The sequence below is a fragment of the Apostichopus japonicus genome, chromosome 7 (genome assembly GCF_037975245.1).
Source record: "Apostichopus japonicus isolate 1M-3 chromosome 7, ASM3797524v1, whole genome shotgun sequence".
NCBI classification, from domain to species: domain Eukaryota; kingdom Metazoa; phylum Echinodermata; class Holothuroidea; order Aspidochirotida; family Stichopodidae; genus Apostichopus; species Apostichopus japonicus.
Window position 1 is genome coordinate 8,549,699 of NC_092567.1, and position 22,068 is coordinate 8,571,766.

The following is a 22,068-nucleotide window of genomic DNA, read 5'->3' on the forward strand; positions in this document are numbered from 1 at the left end:
TGCTAATAAATTAACTGTGTTGCTTAGAAAGCTTCAGGGCAATTTGAAGAATCACTTGCTTAAATTATTATTTATGCATATTAGTGTATACGTGGCTGACATAAGTGTGTTGGTCAAAGCAGGCTGAGATATAATAAAAGGACTGTAGCCCGGCAGCCCAGTGCACTTTGATGAAACGAACGAGGTACCAATATCTGAGTATTGGAACATTTGGGGAAAAACCCAGTATATCCAAAAGTGGATCTCTGCTACATGTGGCCCCTGGGCCGGTTAAAAGGGGCCCAAAAATGCATTTGATCAAACGAACGAGGTACCACTTGAAACCGATGTCAAATTAATGCATGAATGCCGCACAGTACTGAGTGACCCATGCCAGACAAATTTGCTGTTGCAAAGGGCCCGCCAGACGCCCCAAAGGGCCCCTAAAAATGCATTTGATCAAACGAACGAGGTACCACTTGAAACCAATGTCAAATTAATGCATGAATGCCACAAAGTACTGAATGGCCCATGCCAGACACATTTTCTGCTGCCAAGGGCCCGCCAGACGCCCCCAAATATGGCCCAAATGCCCATTATCGTAGCATTGACCCAGATTAAATATGCAAGGTACCACTCAAAACTGGTGTGGAACGCTCGGGTTAATATTACAGACTATAGGAATCATCATGCCAGACAATTTTCTGCTACAAAGGGCCCGCCAGACGCTCAAAAGGGCCCTTAAAAATGCATTTGATCAAACGAACGAGGTACCACTTGAAATCAAATTTCAACCTAATGCATGAATGCCACAAAGTACTGAATGGCCAAATTGGGTTATATTGCCTATTATTTGTGTTGAGTGCATTGATAAACGAAATTGCTTGTAAACATCGGACTTACCGCTTTCCAGAGTGCAAATGCTGGACATTTTGGCAATTTACATAAATGTAGGAAGAGGTGATACGTTCATTGATCAAATGAAAGAAAATTTAAACTATTCTGTATTTTGTGAAATATTATATTCGTGGTTTGGAATCAACTGTTAAAGAAGATCTTTGAGATAAATATATTTTTTTTAGTGGCACCAGATTCGCTCTGTGGTGTAAATCATTACCGATGATTCAGTGGAGCTGTGATTAATCACTTTAAACTACCATTTACACAACAGACCATACTACAAGTCAGTGTGTGGGGGAAATTATATTATTGTTTCGTTCTGTTGTCTAGATACCATGTTAACCAGAGAACTAGCCACGTATTTGTGACGTTGTATACGAACACAATGTTGAAAAATATCATGGAGAAGAATCTGATTTTTTTCAAGATACTGCGTCACGGATATATATATATATATATATATATATATATATATATATATATATATATTTATATATATATATATATATATATATATATATATATATATATATTTATATATATATATATATATATATATATATATATATATATATATATATATATATATATATATATATATATATATACCATTGGTTACTGAATTCCACCTTGGTCTCCCACCACTGGCTAATATCATTCAGAAGAATTTTCACCTACTTCAAGGCACCGAACGCCTGAAATCAGTATTCCCAGAATTACCTGTCATCGCTTTTAAAAGACCCAGCAACCTACGGGATATCTTAGTTCGGGCATCCTTTCGGGATGACACCCCATTAGGGGAAAGCAAAACAGAAACTACAGGATCATCGCCCTGTACACAAAATTGCAAAACGTGCTTACTTGTCGATACGACCGGGGCCTTTCAGAGCAACCAAACCAAACGCACGTTCCAAATTCGGCAGAAAATTAACTGCCTATCCAAAAATGTCATTTACCTCATCTACTGTAATATTTGTAACTTACAATACATTGGAGAGTCAAAAAACACTCTTAGAATGAGAATGACACAACATAGATCGGCGATCAAAACAAAAAAGATCTACCAACCTGTTGCAAATCACTTCAATCTCCAAAATCATTCAATTGAGAATTTGCGTGTTATTGCCATTGACCAGAACGATTCTTGGACAGATAAATCTAGGAAAGCGAAAGAAAATTTCTGGGAACTAAACCTAAAGACCACGGCACCATTCGGTTTAAACAGAAACGATTTGCCGTCCCAGATAAACCAAACAATTCCTTTACAATTACGACGGAATCGGATTAAAATAATCCGACGCGGATTAAAATAATCCGAATTTCTAAAACTTCTGCTCAATTCAGCAGAAATCAGTAAGCCGCTTTGCCCTTACAACCATGCCGACATCTCCTCTATAAAACAGTTTCAATTCCTGCTACTCCTTGTCACTTTCGGTGATCATGCACTGAAGAAGAGCTAGTTTTGCTCGAAAGCTCTGCAAAAACCAAACATTGGCTGTTTTACTTCCAATCACTTACCTAATTCAATTATTGTATCTCACTCGAGATCCAGCCTTTCTCTAAATGTAGCATAGTTGTTTAACAGTTTTTCCGTTATTCCTATATATATATATATATATATATATATATATATATATATATATATATATATATATATATATATATATAATAATAATATAATGTTCAAAGTATCTCTTTCGAGATCCGGCTTTAGGAATCACAAATGATTTTCGAGTTGGTTAGCATCATGTCTGATCTCTAGAGTAAGGCAAAATATGTCACCAAAAACAGAACTAGTATTGTTCGATACAGGTGACAAACGCCTACAGTGGAATTACGATCTTCCTTACCGGTTTCGAACCTCTGGACATACAATCAGCGTCCATAGCCTAGTGGTTAGAGTGTCCGCGTACAGAGCGGGAGGCCCGTGGTTCGAATCCCGGTGGAGGCTGAAAGTTTTTTCACTGTTCTTGATTTTCCAACTCATTACGATTTTCATTTATATATATTCATTTGCCTTTGTCGTTTACCTCCATTGCATTAACATAAAGTCTGTTCAAAGTATCTCTTTCGAGATCCGGCTTTAGGAATCACAAATGATTTTCGAGTTGGTTAGCATCATGTCTGATCTCTAGAGTAAGGCAAAATATGTCACCAAAAACAGAACTAGTATTGTTCGATACAGGTGACAAACGCCTACAGTGGAATTACGATCTTCCTTACCGGTTTCGAACCTCTGGACATACAATCAGCGTCCATAGCCTAGTGGTTAGGGTGTCCGCGTACAGAGCGGGAGGCCCGTGGTTCGAATCCCGGTGGAGGCTGAAAGTTTTTTCACTGTTCTTGATTTTCCAACTCATTACGATTTTCATTTATATATATTCATTTGCCTTTGTCGTTTACCTCCATTGCATTAACATAAAGTCTGTTCAAAGTGTCTCTTTCGAGATCCGGCTTTAGGAATCACAAATGATTTTCGAGTTGGTTAGCATCATGTCTGATCTCTAGAGTAAGGCAAAATATGTCACCAAAAACAGAACTAGTATTGTTCGATACAGGTGACAAACGCCTACAGTGGAATTACGATCTTCCTTACCGGTTTCGAACCTCTGGACATACAATCAGCGTCCATAGCCTAGTGGTTAGGGTGTCCGCGTACAGAGCGGGAGGCCCGTGGTTCGAATCCCGGTGGAGGCTGAAAGTTTTTTCACTGTTCTTGATTTTCCAACTCATTACGATTTTCATTTATATATATTCATTTGCCTTTGTCGTTTACCTCCATTGCATTAACATAAAGTCTGTTCAAAGTATCTCTTTCGAGATCCGGCTTTAGGAATCACAAATGATTTTCGAGTTGGTTAGCATCATGTCTGATCTCTAGAGTAAGGCAAAATATGTCACCAAAAACAGAACTAGTATTGTTCGATACAGGTGACAAACGCCTACAGTGGAATTACGATCTTCCTTACCGGTTTCGAACCTCTGGACATACAATCAGCGTCCATAGCCTAGTGGTTAGGGTGTCCGCGTACAGAGCGGGAGGCCCGTGGTTCGAATCCCGGTGGAGGCTGAAAGTTTTTTCACTGTTCTTGATTTTCCAACTCATTACGATTTTCATTTATATATATTCATTTGCCTTTGTCGTTTACCTCCATTGCATTAACATAAAGTCTGTTCAAAGTATCTCTTTCGAGATCCGGCTTTAGGAATCACAAATGATTTTCGAGTTGGTTAGCATCATGTCTGATCTCTAGAGTAAGGCAAAATATGTCACCAAAAACAGAACTAGTATTGTTCGATACAGGTGACAAACGCCTACAGTGGAATTACGATCTTCCTTACCGGTTTCGAACCTCTGGACATACAATCAGCGTCCATAGCCTAGTGGTTAGGGTGTCCGCGTACAGAGCGGGAGGCCCGTGGTTCGAATCCCGGTGGAGGCTGAAAGTTTTTTCACTGTTCTTGATTTTCCAACTCATTACGATTTTCATTTATATATATTCATTTGCCTTTGTCGTTTACCTCCATTGCATTAACATAAAGTCTGTTCAAAGTATCTCTTTCGAGATCCGGCTTTAGGAATCACAAATGATTTTCGAGTTGGTTAGCATCATGTCTGATCTCTAGAGTAAGGCAAAATATGTCACCAAAAACAGAACTAGTATTGTTCGATACAGGTGACAAACGCCTACAGTGGAATTACGATCTTCCTTACCGGTTTCGAACCTCTGGACATACAATCAGCGTCCATAGCCTAGTGGTTAGGGTGTCCGCGTACAGAGCGGGAGGCCCGTGGTTCGAATCCCGGTGGAGGCTGAAAGTTTTTTCACTGTTCTTGATTTTCCAACTCATTACGATTTTCATTTATATATATTCATTTGCCTTTGTCGTTTACCTCCATTGCATTAACATAAAGTCTGTTCAAAGTATCTCTTTCGAGATCCGGCTTTAGGAATCACAAATGATTTTCGAGTTGGTTAGCATCATGTCTGATCTCTAGAGTAAGGCAAAATATGTCACCAAAAACAGAACTAGTATTGTTCGATACAGGTGACAAACGCCTACAGTGGAATTACGATCTTCCTTACCGGTTTCGAACCTCTGGACATACAATCAGCGTCCATAGCCTAGTGGTTAGGGTGTCCGCGTACAGAGCGGGAGGCCCGTGGTTCGAATCCCGGTGGAGGCTGAAAGTTTTTTCACTGTTCTTGATTTTCCAACTCATTACGATTTTCATTTATATATATTCATTTGCCTTTGTCGTTTACCTCCATTGCATTAACATAAAGTCTGTTCAAAGTATCTCTTTCGAGATCCGGCTTTAGGAATCACAAATGATTTTCGAGTTGGTTAGCATCATGTCTGATCTCTAGAGTAAGGCAAAATATGTCACCAAAAACAGAACTAGTATTGTTCGATACAGGTGACAAACGCCTACAGTGGAATTACGATCTTCCTTACCGGTTTCGAACCTCTGGACATACAATCAGCGTCCATAGCCTAGTGGTTAGGGTGTCCGCGTACAGAGCGGGAGGCCCGTGGTTCGAATCCCGGTGGAGGCTGAAAGTTTTTTCACTGTTCTTGATTTTCCAACTCATTACGATTTTCATTTATATATATTCATTTGCCTTTGTCGTTTACCTCCATTGCATTAACATAAAGTCTGTTCAAAGTATCTCTTTCGAGATCCGGCTTTAGGAATCACAAATGATTTTCGAGTTGGTTAGCATCATGTCTGATCTCTAGAGTAAGGCAAAATATGTCACCAAAAACAGAACTAGTATTGTTCGATACAGGTGACAAACGCCTACAGTGGAATTACGATCTTCCTTACCGGTTTCGAACCTCTGGACATACAATCAGCGTCCATAGCCTAGTGGTTAGGGTGTCCGCGTACAGAGCGGGAGGCCCGTGGTTCGAATCCCGGTGGAGGCTGAAAGTTTTTTCACTGTTCTTGATTTTCCAACTCATTACGATTTTCATTTATATATATTCATTTGCCTTTGTCGTTTACCTCCATTGCATTAACATAAAGTCTGTTCAAAGTATCTCTTTCGAGATCCGGCTTTAGGAATCACAAATGATTTTCGAGTTGGTTAGCATCATGTCTGATCTCTAGAGTAAGGCAAAATATGTCACCAAAAACAGAACTAGTATTGTTCGATACAGGTGACAAACGCCTACAGTGGAATTACGATCTTCCTTACCGGTTTCGAACCTCTGGACATACAATCAGCGTCCATAGCCTAGTGGTTAGGGTGTCCGCGTACAGAGCGGGAGGCCCGTGGTTCGAATCCCGGTGGAGGCTGAAAGTTTTTTCACTGTTCTTGATTTTCCAACTCATTACGATTTTCATTTATATATATTCATTTGCCTTTGTCGTTTACCTCCATTGCATTAACATAAAGTCTGTTCAAAGTATCTCTTGCGAGATCCGGCTTTAGGAATCACAAATGATTTTCGAGTTGGTTAGCATCATGTCTGATCTCTAGAGTAAGGCAAAATATGTCACCAAAAACAGAACTAGTATTGTTCGATACAGGTGACAAACGCCTACAGTGGAATTACGATCTTCCTTACCGGTTTCGAACCTCTGGACATACAATCAGCGTCCATAGCCTAGTGGTTAGGGTGTCCGCGTACAGAGCGGGAGGCCCGTGGTTCGAATCCCGGTGGAGGCTGAAAGTTTTTTCACTGTTCTTGATTTTCCAACTCATTACGATTTTCATTTATATATATTCATTTGCCTTTGTCGTTTACCTCCATTGCATTAACATAAAGTCTGTTCAAAGTATCTCTTTCGAGATCCGGCTTTAGGAATCACAAATGATTTTCGAGTTGGTTAGCATCATGTCTGATCTCTAGAGTAAGGCAAAATATGTCACCAAAAACAGAACTAGTATTGTTCGATACAGGTGACAAACGCCTACAGTGGAATTACGATCTTCCTTACCGGTTTCGAACCTCTGGACATACAATCAGCGTCCATAGCCTAGTGGTTAGGGTGTCCGCGTACAGAGCGGGAGGCCCGTGGTTCGAATCCCGGTGGAGGCTGAAAGTTTTTTCACTGTTCTTGATTTTCCAACTCATTACGATTTTCATTTATATATATTCATTTGCCTTTGTCGTTTACCTCCATTGCATTAACATAAAGTCTGTTCAAAGTATCTCTTGCGAGATCCGGCTTTAGGAATCACAAATGATTTTCGAGTTGGTTAGCATCATGTCTGATCTCTAGAGTAAGGCAAAATATGTCACCAAAAACAGAACTAGTATTGTTCGATACAGGTGACAAACGCCTACAGTGGAATTACGATCTTCCTTACCGGTTTCGAACCTCTGGACATACAATCAGCGTCCATAGCCTAGTGGTTAGGGTGTCCGCGTACAGAGCGGGAGGCCCGTGGTTCGAATCCCGGTGGAGGCTGAAAGTTTTTTCACTGTTCTTGATTTTCCAACTCATTACGATTTTCATTTATATATATATATATATATATATATATATATATATATATATATATATATATGCTAAGCCCGCGCCATAAATTGCTTTCTGCATTTTGTTAAAAGCATCTTAGATGTACAGTAGACACTCCTTTGTAGAAGCTGGATGTTCCGTTTACAGCAATTGTTGGATGACAAGACTAATTTAACGAATGTAGCATTAACATAGCTGGTTTCGTTTTCAGTATCAACTTAATTGCCATCAAATAGCAATCAACAGTTTTCATCAGTTTACTGTAACTTGGATAGATGCTTGAACTCATGTGAAATATGGCTGGTGTTTAAAAGGCATCGGAACTTAAATCAGACTATTACATATTTCATAACGTATGTACATACTAGCTTCATCCTCTAATACATGTAAGAATTCGGGCTGAAGTTTCTTCTAATCTCATCAGTTTCTGAGGCTAAGTAAAAGCGCTCAGAATCATAGTGAATAATATAATATTGCTAAACCGTTAAACAAATAACATGTACACTTAGAGCTTTCGTAGGAAATATTAAACTCTTATCTATTACGAAGCAGCATATAGTGTCCATTACATTTTCGCCATCAAATAGCACTCAAACGTTTCATCAGTTTGATGAATTATTATAACTTTGGTAGATGCTTGAACGCATGTAAAACCTGGTTGCTTTTTAACCATCATCCGAACTTAAATCAGACCTATTACACATGTCATAACATAATACTAGCTTCACCTTCTTATACATGTAAGAATTGGGGCTGAAGTTGTTTCTATTCCCATAGCCTGCTGAGGCTAATTACAAGCGGTCAAATTCATAAGTCCTACTATAATATTGCTATACAGTTGTAATAACATGTACACTTTCCGTAGGAAATATAACTCGAACCTATTACAAAAGTCCGGCGCATATATTGTTCATTTCATTTCCATTATCACCAATATAAATATAAAATGCTTATACACAGGAGAACCAAAGAATAAGAAATATTAAAATATGTACAACAATATAATCTTAAAGATTAGAAAGTAAAATAACAAAAATTAGTTGAATACTTATGTTACTACAAATTATCTACAAAATGTATTCGAGTCATTCTGTTCAAGCAAAAAAGAATGAAGAGCTTTATTCAATTTTATAGGCAAGATATTAAAATTGTGCAAATTTCTATTGGCTTTAACTAAAATACCCTAAAGTGCAGGATACAGTCGGTGTTCCATATGAATAGTTCATGTCTTCTCAATCAATAGGAATTGTCTAATCAAAACTCTCAAAGGAATAATTAGTTAACGGAAGTGCTGTAAATGTTGCTGATTTTATTTATGGGGATTTTTAATCTGATTTAATTTGTTTGAAACACTGTTATTGATAAAAGAATTATCCCTCCCGATCGAGGGATATGGAGATTTAAAATTAGTCTTGGTGAAATTCTAGCTATTAGATATTGACAAAAAAGTTTTGTTTTCGTTAGATTTGTTTAAACTGTTACAGATCAATGAGGAATTGGACATTATTATATAATAAAGGTCACGGTAGGACAGGGCGTTAATCTAGGATATGATCTTCATTGAGCCAGACATTCTTGAAAAGGGCGCAATCGTACAAGTTTCCAAGTGGTATATACTTCCTGTCGGGCTCACAGTATACTTTAGAAACCCTCGTGATGATATTACAAAGTTTTCATCACCATTTTATTATCCTAACTTTTATCATCCAAGCTTACTGTTTGTGCTAGAAAACTACTTTCCATATTTTATTTTAAACTGTCCCTACTCCTCTCTTTCAAAGCCCTTTCATCTGATATGGAAACATGCTAAAGCATCCATATCCGTTACTGTATTATATTATTAATTTAACTTGAAACGAAACTTATACAACTGTAAATGTTTAGATAGATGTGTGCGCATTAATGAAGTGGTAATTCATGTAATCACGTGTTGCACGTTAGAACATTATTCTAATTCAGTAAACTTAAACCCAAATAAAGACAATTGGTCATAAAAATATACGTATTGCCTAATTATCGTTATGGCACACTTTCTCTGGTTTGCATTTGTTATTTTTAATTAATATATCAAAAATAAAAATAAGCTTCCTTTGAGATTATAATTGGAGGGGAGGGGGGGTGGGGCTAGGTCCCCTTACTGTAGTAACGACAATTATATTTAAAGATAAATCTGCAATAGTCCAACGACAAGGAGTTATTTCTCCAGGATTTATCTATATCGTACAAAACACAATATACGTTAGAAACCTTGTGACGAGGTTGGTACAAATAAATGAAAATAAATGAAGGCCACCTTCCACGCTAGTACTCCAGCACTTTCATCCTATTTCCTAATTATTGTTGTCATTCTTTCTCCGTTTGTAATCTACTTTATGGAAGTAATTGCCTTGTGAATCAATGAATATTATCAATTTTAAAACAGAGAATATTCAGACAGATAAATCATATAGAGCGAAATGTATCTATCGTGCTTCCAGCGTTTCTCTTCTACAACGTATTAGTCTGAAATGTTTTATTAGTGAAGATATGATGTGATAATTTTCATATCTAGAATCTTTACGTCTGACGTCACTGCACGCAGCAATACAACAATCATTAAATGTGACTCGATTCTAGTAGTTTGAGTTGTAATGGGATGTGAGGGATCCGTATGGATTATATTTCATGATTGATTTAGATTTATATATATATATATATATATATATATATATATATATATATATATATACGTGACAGATACGAATATGTGGGTCCAAGCAGGCTTATAAATGAAAAGACGCATCTGTGTTTAACTTCATGTAGTTTAAGATACTGGGAAAAAGTAAAAGAGAGGTAAATACTTAAAAGTGTAACTGAACGATTAACTTTAAGGTTTTTATTTCATTTTCAACAAACGTCTTTTTGTATCATCCACTGTATGTACATTACTATGAATCAGCAGCAGCATTATGATACAAAAAGTCAACGATGAATCTGAACTAATAGTGGTTTTAAATGACTTGTATTATACCTGTCGTCTTTTGAATAACTGCTAAATTATTAAACATACATGCTATCTCGAAGGAGCTTCGGCCAAGTCGGAGTAGAGGGGGGGGGGGGTGTTTAAAGTACCTGGTGATGTGGTTGATTTTGTGAAATTTACCATCCGGAAAATTAAATATTATATCTTCATCATTATATTCAATTGCTGGCGATAATATTATGCAAGGTATTCGTTACTGAGATAAATATGTTGGTCCAAGCAGACGTATATATGAAACGGCAGATCTGGTTTTAACTTAAAACAAAGAAAGAAGTGTATTTTTTTAGGTAGATTTCATCAATTAGATGTACTTCAACATGCAAGGAAAATTAAAGAAGAGGTGACTATACATTAAAGGTCAACTTAAAGGTGTTAAATTTATGATTTTAATGTGACTTTCAAGAAACGTCTTTTTGTACCAATCTCGGTACGTATACAGTATACTATGAATAAGCAGTAGCAATATGATACAAAAAATGCCAACGGTGAATCTGAACTAATAATGGATTAAAATGTGTTCATTATTTCTTTCGTCTTTTGATTAACTACCAATGTGTATAACGTAGGGTCTTGAAGGAGCCTGGGCCAGATAGGGTGAGGAGTAGTGTGTTAAAAGTAACTGATTATGTGGTTGATATTAAACAATTACCACCCGGCAAATTAATAATTATATTCAAGCGCAGAAAATGACATAATACAACTTCCGGGTTTTGTATCCTCACATGGTTTCTATTGTTTATAGTACTCTTCATATCAGAACCATTCAATATGTCTGTATGCTATTGTATAAGAAACGCTCTGATGTAGTTGAGTCCAATGTTTTTTGATTCCGAGTCGAGTCCGAGGCAACTTGGTCCGAGTATGGTACTTAGGAGTCTGAACAGGGTTCTATAGAGTTTAGGAGCAACCCAAACCAAGTCCAGATAATACATAGAGACACGAGTGTGATGAATTCATACGATTTATGCCAATATTAGTCTAATAGACACACAGGGCGAATCGGTTAAATAAACCCACTCTAAATATTCCTTAATTTACAGACTGTCTCTTCCTGGTCTAAATGTTCTTAGCCTAACGTTGGACAGAAAGAGTCAACTATTGAAAAACTGATTATGTGCGCATGTACAAACTTCTTATTGAACATACATAGACAGGGTAATTTTAGAATAACAAAAATATGTTCAAGGTTTATTATAATTCATCAAATGTTTAAATGTTAACAGATCTATGTAATTATTCCACTGTGTCTCTTATTGTATGTATTGATCGGACAACTACATAATTTCCCAAATTTTCATGGATATCTTTTCACTACTAACAATACGATAGAGACATTCCATCTTTGACGAAGGGTGGGGGAGGGGGGTTGTAACCAATATGCTTCTTTGTGGGCTTAAGCAAGGTATTGATTTTTTTTTACTTTAAATCGTTCTAGGGTCTATCTTAAAATACTAAACTATTTTCCCTCCTCGTCATCTTCTCGTTCCATGGTGCCATCTGATCATCTCAGTGAGAAGTTGGTCATTACAACGTCACTCAGTGTTTGATGACGTCACTCAGTGTTTCATGACGGGTTTAAAACTAAATCTGTCTTTCCTATAAATCTAATGTTTATATGAATGTTAAACAAGGCATTGGAGACTCGCCCCAAACAGCGTGCCGCCATCTTTCAAAAGTTAACTTTCCGTTGCTTGCAAGTGAAGTTTTTTTCTTGTCGCTACAAAATGCAGACAGTAATGAAACGTGATACCTTGTTATCTTAGCTGGACCTGAGATGTCCATCGCTGTATCGTTTGTACACTGTGCTGTGGGTATTGACCGCAGCTGTATGTACTGAATGTACACTTGTGTCTAATAACCGACGGTAGTAGCTGTGTGCGTACTTTTTTGGATCGATGGTGGTGTCTTACACTTCTGTTACACCTCATTGGAAACTAGGTCAGATTACCGGCATTAGATGTTTCTTTTGCGCGAGTCTTCACACCCTTTAAGTCCGTGCATCTTACATTGACTAGTCTGTCTCCTTAATTGACTTTAGGGTGTTCAATGTAGATGTGTGTTTACCTGCCAGGAATAATTCACTGCGATATTTGTAAAGATATATCATTCTAAATTATATATTATTTGCTTTGTCATGTTATATTTTCCTGAAATTAAATTTTAAAATCTAATGAAAATGATATTTCTCTTCCTTTCAGGCCTGTGACGGTTTTGGTAATCTACCAGGAGAAGAGGTAATAGAGACATAGATTCATGTTACTGTTAATTGATAACGTCAATTTAGTAGCAGGCAATAATGTGTTAATTACCGTGGAACAAAAGATTAAGACAAAATAGTATTATACATTTTTTCCCATATGGAAGGAAAGATTTATAATTGTTGTGTATCAAACAGTCAATTTAGATAGGCAGGTACGAGTTTGTATCTGGTAATTATGATAGCACTGTTCTCAATGTCAAGTTTAGGTTAGTGAGGCCTTAATGATCTTACTTCTGCAACATTGATAAGGAAAGGCTAAACAAAGAAACGGATAGACTTTTCAATACTACAAGTTTTAGTCAGATGTTATGGAGCGTTACAAGCCTCACACAATATTTGAAGATAACTTTCAAATTGACAACCCCCCACCCGCACCCACACCCCATCCCCACTGGCAGATGATTAATGTTTCTTTTGTTTCACTCTGTTGATGTGCATATCATAATTCGTTACCAATTCAAAAAGTATCAAATATATTTATCAGTAAATTTCTTCCAGTAACTCATTTGTTCATTAATTTCTCTGCGAAACAAATGTTAACAGTATATTGACTGTGAGAGCAACTGACATAATACATTAATATCGTTAAATGTCATATGACGATTCAACAGTGTTACCGGTATTCTTTGATATGATACAATCATTTCGGTAGGGGACTGGGGATGGTTTCGGAGGGTATCTGCTGGGTTATAGCATCATAAATCATTGTGAAACGAAAGCATACTTAAAATTATACAATCACAAACTCGGAGCCAACTGTTGTTATATTACATACAATGAAACTAGTAAAAATGAATGGTTGCTGTTTTAGTGACTGAGTGATGACGTCATACCGTAATCAATTACAGAGTGGATTACATGTAGGAGGGGTGCATCAAGTTACAGTTCAGGTCCGTTTATATAAAAGACATGACAGCAACGGTGTAGGTAGCTGACGACACTAAAGTGATTTGAGATGAAGCTGCGTGCATGAGAGTCGTCTCTCAACATAAACCTTAAAAACAAAAAATTTATTGAGCAATATACTTCCCAAATGTGTGTCAGTTCAAAGCCTCCAGTAAGATTTCGAAACGATTTACGCTGGTTTTTATCTCAATTAATTGATTATTTGTTAGCACAACATGTTACAGTTTATTTTTTTTTTATACGGTCACCGTTGTTTTTAGTCTGTATTTACTTTTGCAATATGAAAGCCAATTTCTTTATATGTTACCAAACATTTGACTAAAGTTAGTCAAATTAGCTAGCAATGAATTACTGTCACGGATTCTTTTAAGAAAGCAGTCGACAACGGCGCAAAGACGGACAGAGTGCGTATATAAGTTTCAAATGTTCAGTGAATTACAATTATACTTATTTTGTACATCGGTCTGAGTCCGCCCTTCCCCCCCCCCCCCTCCTTTCCACCGGTCATCTGTAAACTGGTGTTATTGGGACGGTTAATTAGACTGGTTTATAAATCTGAACGATGTATAGATGATTAAATTATAATTTGGGAAAATAAGGTAACGCTATAGCAAGAAAGACTCTTTTTTTTCGTATTTAACGCTTAAACTGTTAATAGTCTTTCGCACTATAATATGCATTTATTATTAGCACATAAACTGTTCATATATGTATTTTGTATCCTTCTGCAAGCAGGAACTCGCAAAGAAGCCAACATCGGCTTATCAAAGCAGTACGCTGACCGAAGTCAGTCTCTTAGATTCATATTTAACGCCCATTATTATGAATTATCTTTAACTGGACGACATTAATTAATCTTGGAGTAACTCGAACTCGGGACCTTATGATTGGAGGCACCGGCGTTCGTAGCTTTCCACTGAAGATAAAATATGCCTATGATAACACAAGTTCCGTCAAAACAAAACATAAAGCAGAATCCAGTCTAGCATGGTCAAGATAATGGACTAAATAACTATTCCGTTACATGTAAATAATGGTCAATTCAGGGAATTTCTTTATTAGAGGTACACCAGTAGTTACACGGCCTACCCAACATTGTATTTAACTTTTACACGAAATGATCCGATTGGTTTCAACATTCTACAGGAAGAAGGGATGAGTCAATGTCTAATTTGATTTGTCTTCTACATTTGTGAATTCTTTAGAAAAGCACATAATGAGAGCTGAGTGACCTGGATATGGTTTTGTAACTATTAAATTGAATGTTTGAAAGGGATTGTCGAACTTCAATAATGATGATAATGTTAAACTTTGCAATTGAATTGAAAATGGCTACTCAGCTAGACGGGATCAGCTTATACACAGGACGGAACATTTCCCTGCATCGCACCAATGTGTGATAGTACATTGGAATGCATTGATTGAGTCATCGTGACATCAAGGGGAAATCCCCTGAATATGTCATTTGATGGTTACCAGCAGGGAAGAGGATGGGGTGTGGAGATAAGTGAACTGATTATTGTACAGTAATACTGTTTTACACAGAAACCTTTTTTTCATAGATTGAGAAAGGATTATATCCTCGTGCTATGAGTCAATATGTGTTGATATATGCTATTCATGTTGTTATATATATACTTATTTCCAATATTTCAAGCCAATGGTATAACTTTGTGTATAATCCAATCTTCACAAATCCTTTCAAGCATAGAATCAAAGCGACCACAGCATAATTGACCATGGTTTCATAGATTTAGCCTTCATGTGTATATTATGTTCAGTACTAAAATATTTGCAAGACGTACTCGTTTGGATTCCCTAAAATAATAACTGAAAAAACAATAATGAACAGGACAACTATTTCCAAGACATTCGAAAACATGCAACGTTTAACATGAATCGATTGATCTGAAATAACACTTTTAATATGGCTGCATCTGATGAATGTTTACAACATTTACCTTTGCTGCATTGTCTTTGTTTCTGTATTATTTATAACAAATTATTACTTATATTTTCCACTTGTTTAGGGGTTCGATGAGAGGAGTTACCAGTTGAGCTTGTCGAACTTCAACCATGCTAGACACAAGTAACTGTAAGTCAATACAGCTGAATACTCTCTATCTTAGTATTGAAATTATATTTGTTAACAGTGATTGTGTGTGTTATTTTTAACTGTAAATCCTAATATATTAAAATTAATCTCCACCATTAACCATAATTTGTATTTCTATATCTGTGATTTTCTAATTTTATCTGGTCACTAATATCATTTGCTTCAACTATAATTGGTTTTATTATATTTTTCATTAACAAATGGAAATGAGCAATAAGTTTCTTCCATTAACAGAAACATCGTTGGCTTGTTTCCCGTGTGGCGGTGTTTTGTTGGTGGGTTAAATTACTTGTTGGCTCAAGGTACTGCTGAAGTTTTTTTTTTTTTTGCCGGGGAAAGGGGGTTGCTTAGGTATCACTTCCCCATTATTCTACTAATAAGTATGTTGTTCGGCTCATTTATGATAACAATATAACATGATATATATATATATATATATATAAATGAAAATCGTATATATATATATATATATATATATATATATATATATATATATATATATATATATATATATATATATCATTTTATTTCTATCTTACAGCTCAAAATAAGATGCATGTTAATTTGGCGTCGCCAATCGTCAGCAGGACTGTGACGACCTTCACTCAATCCTAAAAACGATGGCAGTAATTTCAGTGAGAAAGAAACTAATAAAGATTTAGGTTGTAAACTGTTAACATCTCCCAAACACTACAAAGAGTCCCAGATAGAACTCCAGTATAAAACACATGCAACTAGTCTAGTATGATTGTGACGTCATCAAATGCCTATATTCTCAAGACAATTTAAAGTCATCCTTTAATATGCTACATGTTCAACTACTTAGTTTTGCACGCTAAAGTTTACAAATATAATTTGGTAGGCTTTGTTAATCACATTGCTGTCGTTTGGGGGACTAGAGGGTGGATGATGGGGACATAAATGTTATCCTGTGACCATTTCTTAATCTGATGTCTATCTAACGTTTGTAATAAGTTCACTGTACACTATTTGTCTCTTCTTAAGAGACAGCGACCTCATCTTTACCACCAACTGAAATAGTATGATGACGTCACTGATTACCAACTTGAAGAAACAACCAACACATTTACTATTTATGTCTCTTGAATTTAACTCGATGAAATTTAAAACGAAACCTTAACAGAGTAGTACATCTTAAAAAGAATGATTAATTATGAGAAACTCGTCTACTATTAAATAATAATAATATAATATAATATAAAGTTTAACCACAGGTAGCATACATGATTTGAATTTCATTGCTAGCGTTTTCTTTTCTTTTCGGAGAAGGGGATTGGGTGTCTAGTGGATTCCTTCTCCATCCTATCAAGATAGTAGGTTTGTAAACTCTTAGTAACTCCAAATACTACAAAGAACTCCAAACAAACAGTTGATATCTTACATGATCATATAGGCTACTTAGTATTTTATTATAAAGTGTACAAGTAGTCACTTCTGACGTTTTAATAGTAACATTACTGTCCACATATGCTTTCTTTTCTAACTCTAAATTCGTTTGCTCTTCAAGCCAAATTCAAATTATTAAGAGCCAATCAAGCTTCTAATGACGTCATCCATCAACCACTACGTCATCAGTATAGAATATTATTTAGTTTTTGGATGTCAACTATTGAGAGAGGGAAGAAAGAGAGCACAATCCCTGTGTGTTTTTGTGGAGGGGTGGGGTGGGGTGGAGGGGGGGGGATTGGAGCGGTTAGAGACGTACCCATCACATTGGTGACCAAGTAGATGTTATAAAAGTTATTTGCACGTTAATTTGTAGAATAAAATAAACGGTAATGTGCGGTAGTTTTTTTTTCTAATTGTATTGTTCCTAATATGTAGCAAAGTCATCGTTACTTGCGTAAATGAAGAGAAAGGTTTGTTCACCTACTCGTGTGTCCCTGATCAGATATTGCTGGACCTGTTCTCGCTCTCCACACACTCCTCGTGTGCAGGGTATAACATCCTTCATTGGTCCAATTGTATGTAATGTTATGATCCATCCCAATTCTAGACACATATCTGTACCTTCCAACCCCCCCCACTCCCCCCTCTACGACAAACACTTTACTACTCAGAAAATTAACTATACGTCCAATTATTCTAACATTTATAAACTTATTTTTTTGAAGCATACATGTTTGGAATGCTTTGTTTAAAATATGTACATACTGTATCCACATACACTCGGTAACTAGGAGTGCATGATTCAACTTTTTCTTCGTTCTTCTTTTAACTAAATTTTGATTTAAACTGTGACGTATCGGTTACGTAATGTCTAAAATCTCGCAAGAGTAGAGTCACATTAATTGCGTCAACGTTAGGACTAAATGACATTCATTGGTTATCTACAATACCTTTGTGTTACTAAAAGCAAACTGCAAGAACTTAGAGGTGATATTAATTAATATATGTTATATGTTTTTTTTTAAGTCAGCATTTCTTGATGTTTGCCGGTTCCAATGTATTACCGTTCTTAATTTGAAGACAATAAGATGACTGTGACGTCATATCATATGATTGATATAAAAAAAATGTATATTCTGTATAGTAAGTAACTGAAACTTAACTTAATCGATCAATATTTTTTATTGTATTATTTTGTATTTTTGTATTTATTATTATTTTATTTTCGCTTTATAATTGTTTTTGTTGATTTATAATAGTTTCAAATCATCATCTTAATAATTAAGTTTATTGTTATCACTTTACGTCATATCCTATTTGTTGTATTGACTGGTCCCATCAGCACACAAAAACTATTACATGAACGCTCAAAATACTTCACAGACAAAGAAACATAGTTAAGTTTCTGTTTAGTGTTAACACTAACATTTCATCAGTAACAGTCAAGTTAAGGATGCTTTGATCATGCGCAATAAGTTCAATCTTACCAGGTATGATAGCATAACGTCAATATATGATTTATATTATTACTATAGAAGATTATGAGATAGACAGGTTCCCCTTATTGTTAGGGCTTTGAATGGATATCATATTGTTATTTTGCATTTGCTTAATTTAAATTTTTGCTACATTTTGAAAACTGTCTTTTGAAGTGTTGGTTATATTTTGACTCAAAAGAGACTGTAACGTCGTAAGCTTCCTTAGTTTGACTTTGGATTGGCTAGGTTCCCAACTTTGTTTTTGAGTATGTGATGATGACAGTACCCATTAGTTGCAAAATACACATAGTTTAGTGTATACCAAGTTTTGATTCCTTATCGAAGGCAAAAGGAATATATGCAATGGTGATGGCGTGTGCGTGTATGTGTGCGTCTGTGACACTTGCTTGAGTCCGCGATAACTCAACATCGGGGTGATGCATATTTGTCCTACTTGTTATGTAAATCTATTATAGTAAGAAGGTGTGCCCAATATTTGTAGCGCTGACCTTATGAATATTAATACGGTTATGGTTTCAAACGTAAAACGTTTTACATTGCAAAAACTCAGCAACCCGGGCCGGGTCGGATTGCAGCCAAACTTGGTATACAGTTGCTGGTTAATATCTGGGCCACAACAAATTCCGGACTCATTTTTGAGCTGGTGGAACCAAATTTTATTTCCAACTAAAATGCATTTTGAGGCAACTGGGACCATCTGAGCCCACATTTTCTCTCCATTGCAATAACACCGCTACCGTAAGTCTGGTTGTAGCCAAACTTGGTATACAGTTGTTGGTTAATAGCTGGTACATGTAGGCCATCTGGACCCCAATAATTCCGCGCACATTTTTGGGCCAGCAGGGCAAACTTATATTTCCAACTCAATTGCATTTTGGGATATGTTCTTTGGGTTCGAATTTGTGAGCGCAATATTTTTGGGACCATTTGAGGACAAAATTGTATTGGACCCAATTTTTGGGAAGGCCACAATTAGTCCACAATCTTCAAGTGCATCAGATTGTATCCAAACTTGGAATATAGTTGTTGGTTAATAGCTGGTACATGTGGCCATAATTATTATGATACCGTATTTGATGATGACGTACACAACTTTAATATACCACTAAGCAAGTAACCATAGTGACCGTCAGGCTCTGGTTAATATTGTATCGTTAGAATAACGCTGATAATTGTCTGTACATTTAGTAAACCTTACAACGGTATGCTCCCTGTGTTTCACTTATCATTTTTATTGTTTCCTTCGATTTTACTTTATTGCAACTTTTAAAGTTTCTATTTGTTAGTTAGTCTAAAAGAGAATCAAACCCAACAATCATATTAATATTATGTGATAGGTAAGCTATCGATCTTTGTCATAGGTAAGCTATCTATCATTTTAATCGTATGTGATAGGTAATATATCGATCATTGTAATATTATGTGATAGGTAAGCTATTGATCATATTAATATTATGTGATAGGTAAGCTATCGATCATTGTAATATTATGTGATAGGTAAGCTATGGATCATTTTAATATTATGTGATAGGTAAGCTATGGATCATATCAATATTATGTGATAGGTAAGCTATCGATCATTGTAATATTATGTGATAGGTAAGCTATCGATCATTGTAATATTATGTGATAAGTAAGCTATGGATCATATTAATATTATGTGATAGGTAAGCTATCGATCATTTTAATAGTATGTGATAGGTAAGTTATCGATCAGTTTAATAGTATGTGATAGGTAAGCTATCGATCATTTAATATTATGTGATAGGTAAGTTATCGATCATTTAAAATTATGTGATAGGTAAGCTATGGATCATATTAAAATTGTGTGATAGGTAATTAATAACAATGACATGTATTGATTTACAAATCCAGTTCTTTGTTCCGTTAATATGATTTTTAATGATGTTTCTTGAAGACAATAGGAACATGTGACTTTGAGTATTATAGTAAGATTTTAACATGATACTCTCTTAAAATGAGAGACTGAAATTTCAGTCTAATCGACTGAAATTTCAGTCTAATGATGGATGGGATAAGGGATCAGACTACTTAGACTGAATTTCAGTCTGAAATGTAAAGACTGAAGGTCAGTCTTAATTAGACTGAATACTCTGCAGTCTAATAGACTGAAAATCAAACCACTTTAGACTGAACAGTCAGCAGTTTAGACTGATTTATTGCAGCACCAGTCTTAATTAGATTGAATACGCTCAGTCTATTAGACTGATATCAGACTGAACAGTCGGTCCTTTAGACTGAATTATTACACATCATAGCTATACTGTCATTCTTATAAACTGCAAATTCTGGATTGAACAAGCTTTTCTATTGATCCTCCGTGTTGGCTAAGTGCTGAAATTCTTCAATATAGATGCATTTAAGGTCATCAAAGACAACATTCAATGATCTGTTAATGCAGGGGAATTTACTGAAAGGTGCTACTTCATGGAGTGACTTCGCCTTCACATCCAATCATGTTAGGCTATAAAGACCAGAAAATCGTTGTGACAGTCACACACAAAGTACATTAAAAATGGTATTCCATCAAGAAATATAATTGTCAATATCCACCAAACAGTAATTTTATTTCCACTAACCCACTTATATATTCTTATATAACTTTCGTTATCATATTAAAAAAAACAGACCTCAAAACTACAATATTCTCAGGAATGTTCAACAAAACATGTTATCTTTCCAACAAACATTCAAATTATAAAGATACTTTACATAACAGTGACATATTTTCAGTTCAATATTAATCTGTCAAATTTCTGCTTGAATTGGGCCATCTAAAATGTTCTTTATTATTTTTTTTTGAAAAGGATTAGGTGAGCTGAGAACAGATCAGTGGTGTCGCCAATGGGTGGCCTGGGGACCCCCCCCCCCCCGAGAGGGAATTCACAAATAGACATATCACCAACCAAGATTCAAATGTCTGGCAACACCACTGCAACAGAAAGCACTCTAAATTCTTTGTATGTCACCACCAGGTGGTAATACCCTGGAATTCATTGACAACACAGCTTGTAAATTGAGTCGTTATATACCCAGCTGATGCAATCTCCCGATCTCACTGAACTTTAAATTGTCCACTGTAAAGGATATAGTAACTATACGATCCTGCCTTTACAAAAGGGACAGGATGGAAACACGACAATAGTACAATGGATCTGGTACATTGCCTTTTTTCCAGTTGTGAATCATTAATGTATAGTAGCAACAATTTCTTAGAATGATTTCAAAATGGGGAAAACATATCACATATTTTCAGCAGGTTATTTATAAAATATTAAGAATGGTTAAACTATATATCAGTACGGTCAACATTTAATACTTTGTGTTTCAATGACATAGATTGGCGATTGCTGAAAGTCATTATCCAGCACACACAAAACAAAATATTACAAGCAGTTGACAGAATGGCACAAACTTCATAATGGCTATTAGATAAACATGAATTATTATATACTGCATTCACGATTTCATGATATG

At 35.9% G+C, this 22,068-nt stretch overlaps 1 protein-coding gene across 2 annotated transcripts in view; it reads left to right on the plus strand.

Annotated features, from left to right (window-relative positions):
- The window catches only part of LOC139970073 (uncharacterized), a 202,587-nt gene that overhangs the window by 38,542 nt on the left and 141,977 nt on the right, over positions 1–22,068 (plus strand). The window contains exons 6-8 of one of the 2 annotated variants that reach the window (XR_011793912.1): positions 12,578–12,613; positions 15,576–15,640; positions 16,203–19,907. Coding sequence is in view for 1 of the 2 variants with exons in the window: in XM_071975709.1 (XP_071831810.1) it covers positions 12,578–12,613; positions 15,576–15,638 (99 nt within the window). In the remaining variant the exon portion in view is untranslated. Of the gene's footprint in view, positions 1–12,577; positions 12,614–15,575; positions 15,641–16,202; positions 20,190–22,068 lie in introns of those variants that run through there. The other variant, XM_071975709.1, reaches the window with a different exon arrangement.